The 17687-nt window shown below is 38.0% G+C and overlaps 1 protein-coding gene across 1 annotated transcript in view; it reads right to left on the bottom strand.

Moving 5' to 3' along the window:
* The window catches only part of LOC143925736 (uncharacterized), an 84948-nt gene that overhangs the window by 60998 nt on the left and 6263 nt on the right, over positions 1-17687 (bottom strand). The window contains exons 19-68 of the mRNA XM_077450188.1: positions 17446-17592; positions 17077-17285; positions 16815-16924; positions 16561-16670; positions 16037-16183; positions 15670-15878; positions 15403-15512; positions 15147-15256; positions 14623-14769; positions 14254-14462; positions 13992-14101; positions 13738-13847; positions 13214-13360; positions 12847-13055; positions 12581-12690; positions 12325-12434; positions 11801-11947; positions 11432-11640; positions 11170-11279; positions 10916-11025; positions 10392-10538; positions 10025-10233; positions 9759-9868; positions 9503-9612; positions 8979-9125; positions 8610-8818; positions 8348-8457; positions 8094-8203; positions 7570-7716; positions 7203-7411; positions 6937-7046; positions 6682-6791; positions 6158-6304; positions 5789-5997; positions 5527-5636; positions 5273-5382; positions 4749-4895; positions 4382-4590; positions 4116-4225; positions 3860-3969; positions 3336-3482; positions 2967-3175; positions 2705-2814; positions 2451-2560; positions 1927-2073; positions 1560-1768; positions 1294-1403; positions 1038-1147; positions 514-660; positions 145-353 (exon numbers count right to left, since the gene is read on the bottom strand). Of these exons, the coding sequence (XP_077306314.1) occupies positions 145-353; positions 514-660; positions 1038-1147; positions 1294-1403; positions 1560-1768; positions 1927-2073; positions 2451-2560; positions 2705-2814; positions 2967-3175; positions 3336-3482; positions 3860-3969; positions 4116-4225; positions 4382-4590; positions 4749-4895; positions 5273-5382; positions 5527-5636; positions 5789-5997; positions 6158-6304; positions 6682-6791; positions 6937-7046; positions 7203-7411; positions 7570-7716; positions 8094-8203; positions 8348-8457; positions 8610-8818; positions 8979-9125; positions 9503-9612; positions 9759-9868; positions 10025-10233; positions 10392-10538; positions 10916-11025; positions 11170-11279; positions 11432-11640; positions 11801-11947; positions 12325-12434; positions 12581-12690; positions 12847-13055; positions 13214-13360; positions 13738-13847; positions 13992-14101; positions 14254-14462; positions 14623-14769; positions 15147-15256; positions 15403-15512; positions 15670-15878; positions 16037-16183; positions 16561-16670; positions 16815-16924; positions 17077-17285; positions 17446-17592 (7268 nt within the window). The remainder of the gene's footprint in view (positions 1-144; positions 354-513; positions 661-1037; positions 1148-1293; positions 1404-1559; positions 1769-1926; positions 2074-2450; positions 2561-2704; positions 2815-2966; positions 3176-3335; positions 3483-3859; positions 3970-4115; positions 4226-4381; positions 4591-4748; positions 4896-5272; positions 5383-5526; positions 5637-5788; positions 5998-6157; positions 6305-6681; positions 6792-6936; positions 7047-7202; positions 7412-7569; positions 7717-8093; positions 8204-8347; positions 8458-8609; positions 8819-8978; positions 9126-9502; positions 9613-9758; positions 9869-10024; positions 10234-10391; positions 10539-10915; positions 11026-11169; positions 11280-11431; positions 11641-11800; positions 11948-12324; positions 12435-12580; positions 12691-12846; positions 13056-13213; positions 13361-13737; positions 13848-13991; positions 14102-14253; positions 14463-14622; positions 14770-15146; positions 15257-15402; positions 15513-15669; positions 15879-16036; positions 16184-16560; positions 16671-16814; positions 16925-17076; positions 17286-17445; positions 17593-17687) is intronic.

Consider the following 17687-nt stretch of genomic DNA (forward strand, 5'->3'; position numbering starts at 1 on the left):
GAAAAAGATAAGAACATTTGGGAGTGTGACTTAAATACTTGCAGTTATATGCCTTTCTTTAAATTCTTTCATTTTGTTCAGCATTCATGGTTTTCAAAAGCCATGGACACAGATCTTTTTTCCCCTCCATACCATTGTACTTACATTGCTTGGTAGGATTTGCAGGATATGCTCAGTGGGATGATCTCAAGAAGGGTTTGGTTGAAGTATACTGTCAGGTTGAGCAAGTAGTTTTGGAACAAACCTCTCCATTGTTCAGTTGTAAAAGTAGAGAAGTTGGCCTGAAGACCCCTGAGCTCTGTAGCTAGGAGTGTTGTCTTTATTGTTGTTACTTGCACCTCTGACAGGTTGGCCTACATAAAAAAAAACAGGGATTTGTGAAAAGAGTAAGGAAAAGCTGCTATTGCTTGCATGCTTATCAAACATACATACGAGAGTCTTCTCAGAGAGCGAAACTTTAGCTGGATTCTTGTCAAAGCACAAGATGTTTGAGGATTGCTCTTTTGTATGTACCTGTATTGCTGCAGAAGAGAGAGCTTCCAGGAAGACTGTGACATTTTGCGGTGCGATGGCACTTAGATATTTCTCCAGCAAAGTTGCATTGAGGAGAACGTTAGCTGTCGTCACTGAGTAAGCTATGCCCATTGGAGAAAGGTCATTCTGAAAAAGATTTTTGATATTTTCTCTTTTTTAGAAACAATTGATACAGTATTTTAAATTTTCTAGATATATATTACGATTTTAGTGATCTATTTTTCCAGCTGCCAACTTGGAAATTTCCTAATCTATTCCCTCAAGCCTTTGTTACTCTCTACCCCAGAAACATAGTTCTGAGCTTGGTTTCAGTGTTGACACTGTCACTTGTATATCATGAATCCTCCTTTATGATGCAAGCAAGGTGTGTGTACTTCTCTTAGATGACAAAAGCCTACAGCATTGCACCATCCTATGTCAGTGTAACATTTTTAAATTGACCTCTTACAGCCCTTCATCATCAACCTAGGATTTGTAATGTCAACCCATTTGCAGGATCTTACCAGTGTAAAGTTTTTATTGAGTGTCATGATTTCTTCAAGTGAGAAGAAGTAGAAAAAGGCACCAAAGTTCAGTTCACGCCAGTTCTCAAAGCTTCCAGTATCACAAACCACTATGGGATAAAACAATAACATTTTTTTACCAAGCATACTAACAGCAAATCCGAAACCAAATAGAAAATTGAAACTTTTACTACAGCCAGGTCTGAAAAAAAAAACACTTTTACCTAACAAGATGACAGTGGATGCAGAAACATACCTGTGGAAGTGGCTGCTTTTGCCGACAAGTAGGGTTGCAGGAAGTACTGATAGATTGCTTCTTTTGTGTCGTTTGTCATTGAGGTAAACTGATCGCTAAATGCTTTTACTCTGTAACAGAAAAAAACAAGATTGAATAGAAAATATGGAATCGTGAAGCAAGTACTTGTCATTTTATGCCTTCCTTTTAATAATTTTTTCTGTAAGATCTTTACAGTCTACAATAGCATTAAACACTTTTTCTGTCCAAGATATCATTGTACTTACATTGCTTGGTAGGCATCGCAGGTTATGCTCAGTGGGATGATCTCAAGAAGGGTTTGGTTGAAGTATACTGTCAAGTTGAGCAAGTAGTTTTGGAACAAATCTCTCCATTGTTCAGTTGTAAAAGTAGAGAAGTTGGCCTGAAGACCCCTGAGCTCTGTAGCTAGGAGTGTTGTCTTTATTGTTGTTACTTGCACCTCTGACAGGTTGGCCTACATAAAAAAACAGGGATTTGTGAAAAGAGTAAGGAAAAGCTGCTATTGCTTGCATGCTTATCAAACATACATACGAGAGTCTTCTCAGAGAGCGAAACTTTAGCTGGATTCTTGTGAAAGCACAAGATGTTTGAGAATTGCTCTTTTGTATGTACCTGTTTTGCTCTGAAAGAGAGAGCTTCCAGGAAGACTGTGACATTTTGCGGTGCGATGGCATTTAGATATTTTTCCAGCAAAGTTGCATTGAGGAGAACGTTAGCTGTCGTCACTGAGGAAGCTATGTCCATTGGAGAAAGGTCATTCTGAAAAAGATTTTTGATATTTTCTTATTTTTAGAAACAATTGATACAGTATTTTAAATTCTCTAGATATATATTACCATTTTAGTGATCTATTTTTCCAGCTGCCAACTTGGAAATTTCCTAATCTATTCCCTCAAGCCTTTGTTACTCTCTACCCTAGAAACATAGTTCTGAGCTTGGTTTCAGTGTTGACACTGTCACTTGTATATCATGAATCCTCCTTTATGATACAAGCAAGGTGTGTGTACTTCTCTTAGATGACAAAAGCCTACAGCATTGCACCATCCTATGTCAGTGTAACATTTTTAAATTGACCTCTTACAGCCCTTCATCATCAACCTAGGATTTGTAATGTCAATCCATTTGCAGGAACTTACCAGTGTAAAGTTTTTATTGAGTGTCATGATTTCTTCAAGTGAGAAGAAGTAGAAAAAGGCACCAAAGTTCAGTTCACGCCAGTTCTCGAAGCTTCCAGTATCACAAACCACTATGGGATAAAGTAATAACATTTTTTACCAAGCATACCAACAGCGAATCCAAAACCAAACAGAAAATTGAAACTTTTACTACAGCCAGGTCTGAAAAAAATACACCTTTACCAAACAAGATGACAAGGGATGCGGAACCATACCTGTGGAAGTGGTTGCATTTGCCGACAAGTAGGGTTTCAGGAAGTGCTGATAGATTGATGCTCTTGTGTCATTTGTCATTGAGGTAAACTGACCGCTAAAAGCTTGTACTCTGTTTCAGAAAAAGATAAGAACATTTGGGAGTGTGACTTAAATACTTGCAGTTATATGCCTTTCTTTAAATTCTTTCATTTTGTTCAGCATTCATGGTTTTCAAAAGCCATGGACACAGATCTTTTTTCCCCTCCATACCATTGTACTTACATTGCTTGGTAGGATTTGCAGGATATGCTCAGTGGGATGATCTCAAGAAGGGTTTGGTTGAAGTATACTGTCAGGTTGAGCAAGTAGTTTTGGAACAAACCTCTCCATTGTTCAGTTGTAAAAGTAGAGAAGTTGGCCTGAAGACCCCTGAGCTCTGTAGCTAGGAGTGTTGTCTTTATTGTTGTTACTTGCACCTCTGACAGGTTGGCCTACATAAAAAAAAACAGGGATTTGTGAAAAGAGTAAGGAAAAGCTGCTATTGCTTGCATGCTTATCAAACATACATACGAGAGTCTTCTCAGAGAGCGAAACTTTAGCTGGATTCTTGTCAAAGCACAAGATGTTTGAGGATTGCTCTTTTGTATGTACCTGTATTGCTGCAGAAGAGAGAGCTTCCAGGAAGACTGTGACATTTTGCGGTGCGATGGCACTTAGATATTTCTCCAGCAAAGTTGCATTGAGGAGAACGTTAGCTGTCGTCACTGAGTAAGCTATGCCCATTGGAGAAAGGTCATTCTGAAAAAGATTTTTGATATTTTCTCTTTTTTAGAAACAATTGATACAGTATTTTAAATTTTCTAGATATATATTACGATTTTAGTGATCTATTTTTCCAGCTGCCAACTTGGAAATTTCCTAATCTATTCCCTCAAGCCTTTGTTACTCTCTACCCCAGAAACATAGTTCTGAGCTTGGTTTCAGTGTTGACACTGTCACTTGTATATCATGAATCCTCCTTTATGATGCAAGCAAGGTGTGTGTACTTCTCTTAGATGACAAAAGCCTACAGCATTGCACCATCCTATGTCAGTGTAACATTTTTAAATTGACCTCTTACAGCCCTTCATCATCAACCTAGGATTTGTAATGTCAACCCATTTGCAGGATCTTACCAGTGTAAAGTTTTTATTGAGTGTCATGATTTCTTCAAGTGAGAAGAAGTAGAAAAAGGCACCAAAGTTCAGTTCACGCCAGTTCTCAAAGCTTCCAGTATCACAAACCACTATGGGATAAAACAATAACATTTTTTTACCAAGCATACTAACAGCAAATCCGAAACCAAATAGAAAATTGAAACTTTTACTACAGCCAGGTCTGAAAAAAAAAACACTTTTACCTAACAAGATGACAGTGGATGCAGAAACATACCTGTGGAAGTGGCTGCTTTTGCCGACAAGTAGGGTTGCAGGAAGTACTGATAGATTGCTTCTTTTGTGTCGTTTGTCATTGAGGTAAACTGATCGCTAAATGCTTTTACTCTGTAACAGAAAAAAACAAGATTGAATAGAAAATATGGAATCGTGAAGCAAGTACTTGTCATTTTATGCCTTCCTTTTAATAATTTTTTCTGTAAGATCTTTACAGTCTACAATAGCATTAAACACTTTTTCTGTCCAAGATATCATTGTACTTACATTGCTTGGTAGGCATCGCAGGTTATGCTCAGTGGGATGATCTCAAGAAGGGTTTGGTTGAAGTATACTGTCAAGTTGAGCAAGTAGTTTTGGAACAAATCTCTCCATTGTTCAGTTGTAAAAGTAGAGAAGTTGGCCTGAAGACCCCTGAGCTCTGTAGCTAGGAGTGTTGTCTTTATTGTTGTTACTTGCACCTCTGACAGGTTGGCCTACATAAAAAAACAGGGATTTGTGAAAAGAGTAAGGAAAAGCTGCTATTGCTTGCATGCTTATCAAACATACATACGAGAGTCTTCTCAGAGAGCGAAACTTTAGCTGGATTCTTGTGAAAGCACAAGATGTTTGAGAATTGCTCTTTTGTATGTACCTGTTTTGCTCTGAAAGAGAGAGCTTCCAGGAAGACTGTGACATTTTGCGGTGCGATGGCATTTAGATATTTTTCCAGCAAAGTTGCATTGAGGAGAACGTTAGCTGTCGTCACTGAGGAAGCTATGTCCATTGGAGAAAGGTCATTCTGAAAAAGATTTTTGATATTTTCTTATTTTTAGAAACAATTGATACAGTATTTTAAATTCTCTAGATATATATTACCATTTTAGTGATCTATTTTTCCAGCTGCCAACTTGGAAATTTCCTAATCTATTCCCTCAAGCCTTTGTTACTCTCTACCCTAGAAACATAGTTCTGAGCTTGGTTTCAGTGTTGACACTGTCACTTGTATATCATGAATCCTCCTTTATGATACAAGCAAGGTGTGTGTACTTCTCTTAGATGACAAAAGCCTACAGCATTGCACCATCCTATGTCAGTGTAACATTTTTAAATTGACCTCTTACAGCCCTTCATCATCAACCTAGGATTTGTAATGTCAATCCATTTGCAGGAACTTACCAGTGTAAAGTTTTTATTGAGTGTCATGATTTCTTCAAGTGAGAAGAAGTAGAAAAAGGCACCAAAGTTCAGTTCACGCCAGTTCTCGAAGCTTCCAGTATCACAAACCACTATGGGATAAAGTAATAACATTTTTTACCAAGCATACCAACAGCGAATCCAAAACCAAACAGAAAATTGAAACTTTTACTACAGCCAGGTCTGAAAAAAATACACCTTTACCAAACAAGATGACAAGGGATGCGGAACCATACCTGTGGAAGTGGTTGCATTTGCCGACAAGTAGGGTTTCAGGAAGTGCTGATAGATTGATGCTCTTGTGTCATTTGTCATTGAGGTAAACTGACCGCTAAAAGCTTGTACTCTGTTTCAGAAAAAGATAAGAACATTTGGGAGTGTGACTTAAATACTTGCAGTTATATGCCTTTCTTTAAATTCTTTCATTTTGTTCAGCATTCATGGTTTTCAAAAGCCATGGACACAGATCTTTTTTCCCCTCCATACCATTGTACTTACATTGCTTGGTAGGATTTGCAGGATATGCTCAGTGGGATGATCTCAAGAAGGGTTTGGTTGAAGTATACTGTCAGGTTGAGCAAGTAGTTTTGGAACAAACCTCTCCATTGTTCAGTTGTAAAAGTAGAGAAGTTGGCCTGAAGACCCCTGAGCTCTGTAGCTAGGAGTGTTGTCTTTATTGTTGTTACTTGCACCTCTGACAGGTTGGCCTACATAAAAAAAAACAGGGATTTGTGAAAAGAGTAAGGAAAAGCTGCTATTGCTTGCATGCTTATCAAACATACATACGAGAGTCTTCTCAGAGAGCGAAACTTTAGCTGGATTCTTGTCAAAGCACAAGATGTTTGAGGATTGCTCTTTTGTATGTACCTGTATTGCTGCAGAAGAGAGAGCTTCCAGGAAGACTGTGACATTTTGCGGTGCGATGGCACTTAGATATTTCTCCAGCAAAGTTGCATTGAGGAGAACGTTAGCTGTCGTCACTGAGTAAGCTATGCCCATTGGAGAAAGGTCATTCTGAAAAAGATTTTTGATATTTTCTCTTTTTTAGAAACAATTGATACAGTATTTTAAATTTTCTAGATATATATTACGATTTTAGTGATCTATTTTTCCAGCTGCCAACTTGGAAATTTCCTAATCTATTCCCTCAAGCCTTTGTTACTCTCTACCCCAGAAACATAGTTCTGAGCTTGGTTTCAGTGTTGACACTGTCACTTGTATATCATGAATCCTCCTTTATGATGCAAGCAAGGTGTGTGTACTTCTCTTAGATGACAAAAGCCTACAGCATTGCACCATCCTATGTCAGTGTAACATTTTTAAATTGACCTCTTACAGCCCTTCATCATCAACCTAGGATTTGTAATGTCAACCCATTTGCAGGATCTTACCAGTGTAAAGTTTTTATTGAGTGTCATGATTTCTTCAAGTGAGAAGAAGTAGAAAAAGGCACCAAAGTTCAGTTCACGCCAGTTCTCGAAGCTTCCAGTATCACAAACCACTATGGGATAAAACAATAACATTTTTTTACCAAGCATACTAACAGCAAATCCGAAACCAAATAGAAAATTGAAACTTTTACTACAGCCAGGTCTGAAAAAAAAACACTTTTACCTAACAAGATGACAGTGGATGCAGAAACATACCTGTGGAAGTGGCTGCTTTTGCCGACAAGTAGGGTTGCAGGAAGTACTGATAGATTGCTTCTTTTGTGTCGTTTGTCATTGAGGTAAACTGAACGCTAAATGCTTTTACTCTGTAACAGAAAAAAACAAGATTGAATAGAAAATATGGAATCGTGAAGCAAGTACTTGTCATTTTATGCCTTCCTTTTAATAATTTTTTCTGTAAGATCTTTACAGTCTACAATAGCATTAAACACTTTTTCTGTCCAAGATATCATTGTACTTACATTGCTTGGTAGGCATCGCAGGTTATGCTCAGTGGGATGATCTCAAGAAGGGTTTGGTTGAAGTATACTGTCAAGTTGAGCAAGTAGTTTTGGAACAAATCTCTCCATTGTTCAGTTGTAAAAGTAGAGAAGTTGGCCTGAAGACCCCTGAGCTCTGTAGCTAGGAGTGTTGTCTTTATTGTTGTTACTTGCACCTCTGACAGGTTGGCCTACATAAAAAAACAGGGATTTGTGAAAAGAGTAAGGAAAAGCTGCTATTGCTTGCATGCTTATCAAACATACATACGAGAGTCTTCTCAGAGAGCGAAACTTTAGCTGGATTCTTGTGAAAGCACAAGATGTTTGAGAATTGCTCTTTTGTATGTACCTGTTTTGCTCTGAAAGAGAGAGCTTCCAGGAAGACTGTGACATTTTGCGGTGCGATGGCATTTAGATATTTTTCCAGCAAAGTTGCATTGAGGAGAACGTTAGCTGTCATCACTGAGGAAGCTATGTCCATTGGAGAAAGGTCATTCTGAAAAAGATTTTTGATATTTTCTTATTTTTAGAAACAATTGATACAGTATTTTAAATTCTCTAGATATATATTACCATTTTAGTGATCTATTTTTCCAGCTGCCAACTTGGAAATTTCCTAATCTATTCCCTCAAGCCTTTGTTACTCTCTACCCTAGAAACATAGTTCTGACCTTGGTTTCAGTGTTGACACTGTCACTTGTATATCATGAATCCTCCTTTATGATACAAGCAAGGTGTGTGTACTTCTCTTAGATGACAAAAGCCTACAGCATTGCACCATCCTATGTCAGTGTAACATTTTTAAATTGACCTCTTACAGCCCTTCATCATCAACCTAGGATTTGTAATGTCAATCCATTTGCAGGAACTTACCAGTGTAAAGTTTTTATTGAGTGTCATGATTTCTTCAAGTGAGAAGAAGTAGAAAAAGGCACCAAAGTTCAGTTCACGCCAGTTCTCGAAGCTTCCAGTATCACAAACCACTATGGGATAAAGTAATAACATTTTTTACCAAGCATACCAACAGCGAATCCAAAACCAAACAGAAAATTGAAACTTTTACTACAGCCAGGTCTGAAAAAAATACACCTTTACCAAACAAGATGACAGTGGATGCGGAACCATACCTGTGGAAGTGGTTGCATTTGCCGACAAGTAGGGTTTCAGGAAGTGCTGATAGATTGCTGCTCTTGTGTCATTTGTCATTGAGGTAAACTGACCGCTAAAAGCTTGTACTCTGTTTCAGAAAAAGATAAGAACATTTGGGAGTGTGACTTAAATACTTGCAGTTATATGCCTTTCTTTAAATTCTTTCATTTTGTTCAGCATTCATGGTTTTCAAAAGCCATGGACACAGATCTTTTTTCCCCTCCATACCATTGTACTTACATTGCTTGGTAGGATTTGCAGGATATGCTCAGTGGGATGATCTCAAGAAGGGTTTGGTTGAAGTATACTGTCAGGTTGAGCAAGTAGTTTTGGAACAAACCTCTCCATTGTTCAGTTGTAAAAGTAGAGAAGTTGGCCTGAAGACCCCTGAGCTCTGTAGCTAGGAGTGTTGTCTTTATTGTTGTTACTTGCACCTCTGACAGGTTGGCCTACATAAAAAAAAACAGGGATTTGTGAAAAGAGTAAGGAAAAGCTGCTATTGCTTGCATGCTTATCAAACATACATACGAGAGTCTTCTCAGAGAGCGAAACTTTAGCTGGATTCTTGTCAAAGCACAAGATGTTTGAGGATTGCTCTTTTGTATGTACCTGTATTGCTGCAGAAGAGAGAGCTTCCAGGAAGACTGTGACATTTTGCGGTGCGATGGCACTTAGATATTTCTCCAGCAAAGTTGCATTGAGGAGAACGTTAGCTGTCGTCACTGAGTAAGCTATGCCCATTGGAGAAAGGTCATTCTGAAAAAGATTTTTGATATTTTCTCTTTTTTAGAAACAATTGATACAGTATTTTAAATTTTCTAGATATATATTACGATTTTAGTGATCTATTTTTCCAGCTGCCAACTTGGAAATTTCCTAATCTATTCCCTCAAGCCTTTGTTACTCTCTACCCCAGAAACATAGTTCTGAGCTTGGTTTCAGTGTTGACACTGTCACTTGTATATCATGAATCCTCCTTTATGATGCAAGCAAGGTGTGTGTACTTCTCTTAGATGACAAAAGCCTACAGCATTGCACCATCCTATGTCAGTGTAACATTTTTAAATTGACCTCTTACAGCCCTTCATCATCAACCTAGGATTTGTAATGTCAACCCATTTGCAGGATCTTACCAGTGTAAAGTTTTTATTGAGTGTCATGATTTCTTCAAGTGAGAAGAAGTAGAAAAAGGCACCAAAGTTCAGTTCACGCCAGTTCTCAAAGCTTCCAGTATCACAAACCACTATGGGATAAAACAATAACATTTTTTTACCAAGCATACTAACAGCAAATCCGAAACCAAATAGAAAATTGAAACTTTTACTACAGCCAGGTCTGAAAAAAAAAACACTTTTACCTAACAAGATGACAGTGGATGCAGAAACATACCTGTGGAAGTGGCTGCTTTTGCCGACAAGTAGGGTTGCAGGAAGTACTGATAGATTGCTTCTTTTGTGTCGTTTGTCATTGAGGTAAACTGATCGCTAAATGCTTTTACTCTGTAACAGAAAAAAACAAGATTGAATAGAAAATATGGAATCGTGAAGCAAGTACTTGTCATTTTATGCCTTCCTTTTAATAATTTTTTCTGTAAGATCTTTACAGTCTACAATAGCATTAAACACTTTTTCTGTCCAAGATATCATTGTACTTACATTGCTTGGTAGGCATCGCAGGTTATGCTCAGTGGGATGATCTCAAGAAGGGTTTGGTTGAAGTATACTGTCAAGTTGAGCAAGTAGTTTTGGAACAAATCTCTCCATTGTTCAGTTGTAAAAGTAGAGAAGTTGGCCTGAAGACCCCTGAGCTCTGTAGCTAGGAGTGTTGTCTTTATTGTTGTTACTTGCACCTCTGACAGGTTGGCCTACATAAAAAAACAGGGATTTGTGAAAAGAGTAAGGAAAAGCTGCTATTGCTTGCATGCTTATCAAACATACATACGAGAGTCTTCTCAGAGAGCGAAACTTTAGCTGGATTCTTGTGAAAGCACAAGATGTTTGAGAATTGCTCTTTTGTATGTACCTGTTTTGCTCTGAAAGAGAGAGCTTCCAGGAAGACTGTGACATTTTGCGGTGCGATGGCATTTAGATATTTTTCCAGCAAAGTTGCATTGAGGAGAACGTTAGCTGTCGTCACTGAGGAAGCTATGTCCATTGGAGAAAGGTCATTCTGAAAAAGATTTTTGATATTTTCTTATTTTTAGAAACAATTGATACAGTATTTTAAATTCTCTAGATATATATTACCATTTTAGTGATCTATTTTTCCAGCTGCCAACTTGGAAATTTCCTAATCTATTCCCTCAAGCCTTTGTTACTCTCTACCCTAGAAACATAGTTCTGAGCTTGGTTTCAGTGTTGACACTGTCACTTGTATATCATGAATCCTCCTTTATGATACAAGCAAGGTGTGTGTACTTCTCTTAGATGACAAAAGCCTACAGCATTGCACCATCCTATGTCAGTGTAACATTTTTAAATTGACCTCTTACAGCCCTTCATCATCAACCTAGGATTTGTAATGTCAATCCATTTGCAGGAACTTACCAGTGTAAAGTTTTTATTGAGTGTCATGATTTCTTCAAGTGAGAAGAAGTAGAAAAAGGCACCAAAGTTCAGTTCACGCCAGTTCTCGAAGCTTCCAGTATCACAAACCACTATGGGATAAAGTAATAACATTTTTTACCAAGCATACCAACAGCGAATCCAAAACCAAACAGAAAATTGAAACTTTTACTACAGCCAGGTCTGAAAAAAATACACCTTTACCAAACAAGATGACAAGGGATGCGGAACCATACCTGTGGAAGTGGTTGCATTTGCCGACAAGTAGGGTTTCAGGAAGTGCTGATAGATTGATGCTCTTGTGTCATTTGTCATTGAGGTAAACTGACCGCTAAAAGCTTGTACTCTGTTTCAGAAAAAGATAAGAACATTTGGGAGTGTGACTTAAATACTTGCAGTTATATGCCTTTCTTTAAATTCTTTCATTTTGTTCAGCATTCATGGTTTTCAAAAGCCATGGACACAGATCTTTTTTCCCCTCCATACCATTGTACTTACATTGCTTGGTAGGATTTGCAGGATATGCTCAGTGGGATGATCTCAAGAAGGGTTTGGTTGAAGTATACTGTCAGGTTGAGCAAGTAGTTTTGGAACAAACCTCTCCATTGTTCAGTTGTAAAAGTAGAGAAGTTGGCCTGAAGACCCCTGAGCTCTGTAGCTAGGAGTGTTGTCTTTATTGTTGTTACTTGCACCTCTGACAGGTTGGCCTACATAAAAAAAAACAGGGATTTGTGAAAAGAGTAAGGAAAAGCTGCTATTGCTTGCATGCTTATCAAACATACATACGAGAGTCTTCTCAGAGAGCGAAACTTTAGCTGGATTCTTGTCAAAGCACAAGATGTTTGAGGATTGCTCTTTTGTATGTACCTGTATTGCTGCAGAAGAGAGAGCTTCCAGGAAGACTGTGACATTTTGCGGTGCGATGGCACTTAGATATTTCTCCAGCAAAGTTGCATTGAGGAGAACGTTAGCTGTCGTCACTGAGTAAGCTATGCCCATTGGAGAAAGGTCATTCTGAAAAAGATTTTTGATATTTTCTCTTTTTTAGAAACAATTGATACAGTATTTTAAATTTTCTAGATATATATTACGATTTTAGTGATCTATTTTTCCAGCTGCCAACTTGGAAATTTCCTAATCTATTCCCTCAAGCCTTTGTTACTCTCTACCCCAGAAACATAGTTCTGAGCTTGGTTTCAGTGTTGACACTGTCACTTGTATATCATGAATCCTCCTTTATGATGCAAGCAAGGTGTGTGTACTTCTCTTAGATGACAAAAGCCTACAGCATTGCACCATCCTATGTCAGTGTAACATTTTTAAATTGACCTCTTACAGCCCTTCATCATCAACCTAGGATTTGTAATGTCAACCCATTTGCAGGATCTTACCAGTGTAAAGTTTTTATTGAGTGTCATGATTTCTTCAAGTGAGAAGAAGTAGAAAAAGGCACCAAAGTTCAGTTCACGCCAGTTCTCGAAGCTTCCAGTATCACAAACCACTATGGGATAAAACAATAACATTTTTTTACCAAGCATACTAACAGCAAATCCGAAACCAAATAGAAAATTGAAACTTTTACTACAGCCAGGTCTGAAAAAAAAAACACTTTTACTTAACAAGATGACAGTGGATGCGGAAACATACCTGTGGAAGTGGCTGCTTTTGCCGACAAGTAGGGTTGCAGGAAGTACTGATAGATTGCTTCTTTTGTGTCGTTTGTCATTGAGGTAAACTGAACGCTAAATGCTTTTACTCTGTAACAGAAAAAAACAAGATTGAATAGAAAATATGGAATCGTGAAGCAAGTACTTGTCATTTTATGCCTTCCTTTTAATAAATTTTTCTGTAAGATCTTTACAGTCTACAATAGCATTAAACACTTTTTCTGTCCAAGATATCATTGTACTTACATTGCTTGGTAGGCATCGCAGGTTATGCTCAGTGGGATGATCTCAAGAAGGGTTTGGTTGAAGTATACTGTCAAGTTGAGCAAGTAGTTTTGGAACAAATCTCTCCATTGTTCAGTTGTAAAAGTAGAGAAGTTGGCCTGAAGACCCCTGAGCTCTGTAGCTAGGAGTGTTGTCTTTATTGTTGTTACTTGCACCTCTGACAGGTTGGCCTACATAAAAAAACAGGGATTTGTGAAAAGAGTAAGGAAAAGCTGCTATTGCTTGCATGCTTATCAAACATACATACGAGAGTCTTCTCAGAGAGCGAAACTTTAGCTGGATTCTTGTGAAAGCACAAGATGTTTGAGAATTGCTCTTTTGTATGTACCTGTTTTGCTCTGAAAGAGAGAGCTTCCAGGAAGACTGTGACATTTTGCGGTGCGATGGCATTTAGATATTTTTCCAGCAAAGTTGCATTGAGGAGAACGTTAGCTGTCGTCACTGAGGAAGCTATGTCCATTGGAGAAAGGTCATTCTGAAAAAGATTTTTGATATTTTCTCTTTTTTAGAAACAATTGATACAGTATTTTAAATTCTCTAGATATATATTACCATTTTAGTGATCTATTTTTGCAGCTGCCAACTTGGAAATTTCCTAATCTATTCCCTCAAGCCTTTGTTACTCTCTACCCTAGAAACATAGTTCTGACCTTGGTTTCAGTGTTGACACTGTCACTTGTATATCATGAATCCTCCTTTATGATACAAGCAAGGTGTGTGTACTTCTCTTAGATGACAAAAGCCTACAGCATTGCACCATCCTATGTCAGTGTAACATTTTTAAATTGACCTCTTACAGCCCTTCATCATCAACCTAGGATTTGTAATGTCAATCCATTTGCAGGAACTTACCAGTGTAAAGTTTTTATTGAGTGTCATGATTTCTTCAAGTGAGAAGAAGTAGAAAAAGGCACCAAAGTTCAGTTCACGCCAGTTCTCGAAGCTTCCAGTATCACAAACCACTATGGGATAAAGTAATAACATTTTTTACCAAGCATACCAACAGCGAATCCAAAACCAAACAGAAAATTGAAACTTTTACTACAGCCAGGTCTGAAAAAAATACACCTTTACCAAACAAGATGACAGTGGATGCGGAACCATACCTGTGGAAGTGGTTGCATTTGCCGACAAGTAGGGTTTCAGGAAGTGCTGATAGATTGCTGCTCTTGTGTCATTTGTCATTGAGGTAAACTGACCGCTAAAAGCTTGTACTCTGTTTCAGAAAAAGATAAGAACATTTGGGAGTGTGACTTAAATACTTGCAGTTATATGCCTTTCTTTAAATTCTTTCATTTTGTTCAGCATTCATGGTTTTCAAAAGCCATGGACACAGATCTTTTTTCCCCTCCATACCATTGTACTTACATTGCTTGGTAGGATTTGCAGGATATGCTCAGTGGGATGATCTCAAGAAGGGTTTGGTTGAAGTATACTGTCAGGTTGAGCAAGTAGTTTTGGAACAAACCTCTCCATTGTTCAGTTGTAAAAGTAGAGAAGTTGGCCTGAAGACCCCTGAGCTCTGTAGCTAGGAGTGTTGTCTTTATTGTTGTTACTTGCACCTCTGACAGGTTGGCCTACATAAAAAAAAACAGGGATTTGTGAAAAGAGTAAGGAAAAGCTGCTATTGCTTGCATGCTTATCAAACATACATACGAGAGTCTTCTCAGAGAGCGAAACTTTAGCTGGATTCTTGTCAAAGCACAAGATGTTTGAGGATTGCTCTTTTGTATGTACCTGTATTGCTGCAGAAGAGAGAGCTTCCAGGAAGACTGTGACATTTTGCGGTGCGATGGCACTTAGATATTTCTCCAGCAAAGTTGCATTGAGGAGAACGTTAGCTGTCGTCACTGAGTAAGCTATGCCCATTGGAGAAAGGTCATTCTGAAAAAGATTTTTGATATTTTCTCTTTTTTAGAAACAATTGATACAGTATTTTAAATTTTCTAGATATATATTACGATTTTAGTGATCTATTTTTCCAGCTGCCAACTTGGAAATTTCCTAATCTATTCCCTCAAGCCTTTGTTACTCTCTACCCCAGAAACATAGTTCTGAGCTTGGTTTCAGTGTTGACACTGTCACTTGTATATCATGAATCCTCCTTTATGATGCAAGCAAGGTGTGTGTACTTCTCTTAGATGACAAAAGCCTACAGCATTGCACCATCCTATGTCAGTGTAACATTTTTAAATTGACCTCTTACAGCCCTTCATCATCAACCTAGGATTTGTAATGTCAACCCATTTGCAGGATCTTACCAGTGTAAAGTTTTTATTGAGTGTCATGATTTCTTCAAGTGAGAAGAAGTAGAAAAAGGCACCAAAGTTCAGTTCACGCCAGTTCTCGAAGCTTCCAGTATCACAAACCACTATGGGATAAAACAATAACATTTTTTTACCAAGCATACTAACAGCAAATCCGAAACCAAATAGAAAATTGAAACTTTTACTACAGCCAGGTCTGAAAAAAAAAACACTTTTACTTAACAAGATGACAGTGGATGCGGAAACATACCTGTGGAAGTGGCTGCTTTTGCCGACAAGTAGGGTTGCAGGAAGTACTGATAGATTGCTTCTTTTGTGTCGTTTGTCATTGAGGTAAACTGAACGCTAAATGCTTTTACTCTGTAACAGAAAAAAAACAAGATTGAATAGAAAATATGGAATCGTGAAGCAAGTACTTGTCATTTTATGCCTTCCTTTTAATAATTTTTTCTGTAAGATCTTTACAGTCTACAATAGCATTAAACACTTTTTCTGTCCAAGATATCATTGTACTTACATTGCTTGGTAGGCATCGCAGGTTATGCTCAGTGGGATGATCTCAAGAAGGGTTTGGTTGAAGTATACTGTCAAGTTGAGCAAGTAGTTTTGGAACAAATCTCTCCATTGTTCAGTTGTAAAAGTAGAGAAGTTGGCCTGCAGACCCCTGAGCTCTGTAGCTAGGAGTGTTGTCTTTATTGTTGTTACTTGCACCTCTGACAGGTTGGCCTACATAAAAAAACAGGGATTTGTGAAAAGAGTAAGGAAAAGCTGCTATTGCTTGCATGCTTATCAAACATACATACGAGAGTCTTCTCAGAGAGCGAAACTTTAGCTGGATTCTTGTGAAAGCACAAGATGTTTGAGAATTGCTCTTTTGTATGTACCTGTTTTGCTCTGAAAGAGAGAGCTTCCAGGAAGACTGTGACATTTTGCGGTGCGATGGCATTTAGATATTTTTCCAGCAAAGTTGCATTGAGGAGAACGTTAGCTGTCGTCACTGAGGAAGCTATGTCCATTGGAGAAAGGTCATTCTGAAAAAGATTTTTGATATTTTCTTATTTTTAGAAACAATTGATACAGTATTTTAAATTCTCTAGATATATATTACCATTTTAGTGATCTATTTTTCCAGCTGCCAACTTGGAAATTTCCTAATCTATTCCCTCAAGCCTTTGTTACTCTCTACCCTAGAAACATAGTTCTGAGCTTGGTTTCAGTGTTGACACTGTCACTTGTATATCATGAATCCTCCTTTATGATACAAGCAAGGTGTGTGTACTTCTCTTAGATGACAAAAGCCTACAGCATTGCACCATCCTATGTCAGTGTAACATTTTTAAATTGACCTCTTACAGCCCTTCATCATCAACCTAGGATTTGTAATGTCAATCCATTTGCAGGAACTTACCAGTGTAAAGTTTTTATTGAGTGTCATGATTTCTTCAAGTGAGAAGAAGTAGAAAAAGGCACCAAAGTTCAGTTCACGCCAGTTCTCGAAGCTTCCAGTATCACAAACCACTATGGGATAAAGTAATAAAATTTTTTACCAAGCATACCAACAGCGAATCCGAAACCAAACAGAAAATTGAAACTTTTACTACAGCCAGGTCTGAAAAAAATACACCTTTACCAAACAAGATGACAGTGGATGCGGAACCATACCTGTGGAAGTGGTTGCATTTGCCGACAAGTAGGGTTTCAGGAAGTGCTGATAGATTGCTGCTCTTGTGTCATTTGTCATTGAGGTAAACTGACCGCTAAAAGCTTGTACTCTGTTTCAGAAAAAGATAAGAACATTTGGGAGTGTGACTTAAATACTTGCAGTTATATGCCTTTCTTTAAATTCTTTCATTTTGTTCAGCATTCATGGTTTTCAAAAGCCATGGACACAGATCTTTTTTCCCCTCCATACCATTGTACTTACATTGCTTGGTAGGATTTGCAGGATATGCTCAGTGGGATGATCTCAAGAAGGGTTTGGTTGAAGTATACTGTCAGGTTGAGCAAGTAGTTTTGGAACAAACCTCTCCATTGTTCAGTTGTAAAAGTAGAGAAGTTGGCCTGAAGACCCCTGAGCTCTGTAGCTAGGAGTGTTGTCTTTATTGTTGTTACTTGCACCTCTGACAGGTTGGCCTACATAAAAAAAAACAGGGATTTGTGAAAAGAGTAAGGAAAAGCTGCTATTGCTTGCATGCTTATCAAACATACATACGAGAGTCTTCTCAGAGAGCGAAACTTTAGCTGGATTCTTGTCAAAGCACAAGATGTTTGAGGATTGCTCTTTTGTATGTACCTGTATTGCTGCAGAAGAGAGAGCTTCCAGGAAGACTGTGACATTTTGCGGTGCGATGGCACTTAGATATTTCTCCAGCAAAGTTGCATTGAGGAGAACGTTAGCTGTCGTCACTGAGTAAGCTATGCCCATTGGAGAAAGGTCATTCTGAAAAAGATTTTTGATATTTTCTCTTTTTTAGAAACAATTGATACAGTATTTTAAATTTTCTAGATATATATTACGATTTTAGTGATCTATTT

The sequence above is a fragment of the Lithobates pipiens genome, unplaced genomic scaffold, assembly GCF_037356315.1.
Source record: "Lithobates pipiens isolate NorthernLeopardFrog02 unplaced genomic scaffold, aLitPip1_a1.2 Scaffold_22, whole genome shotgun sequence".
Lineage (NCBI taxonomy): Eukaryota > Metazoa > Chordata > Amphibia > Anura > Ranidae > Lithobates > Lithobates pipiens.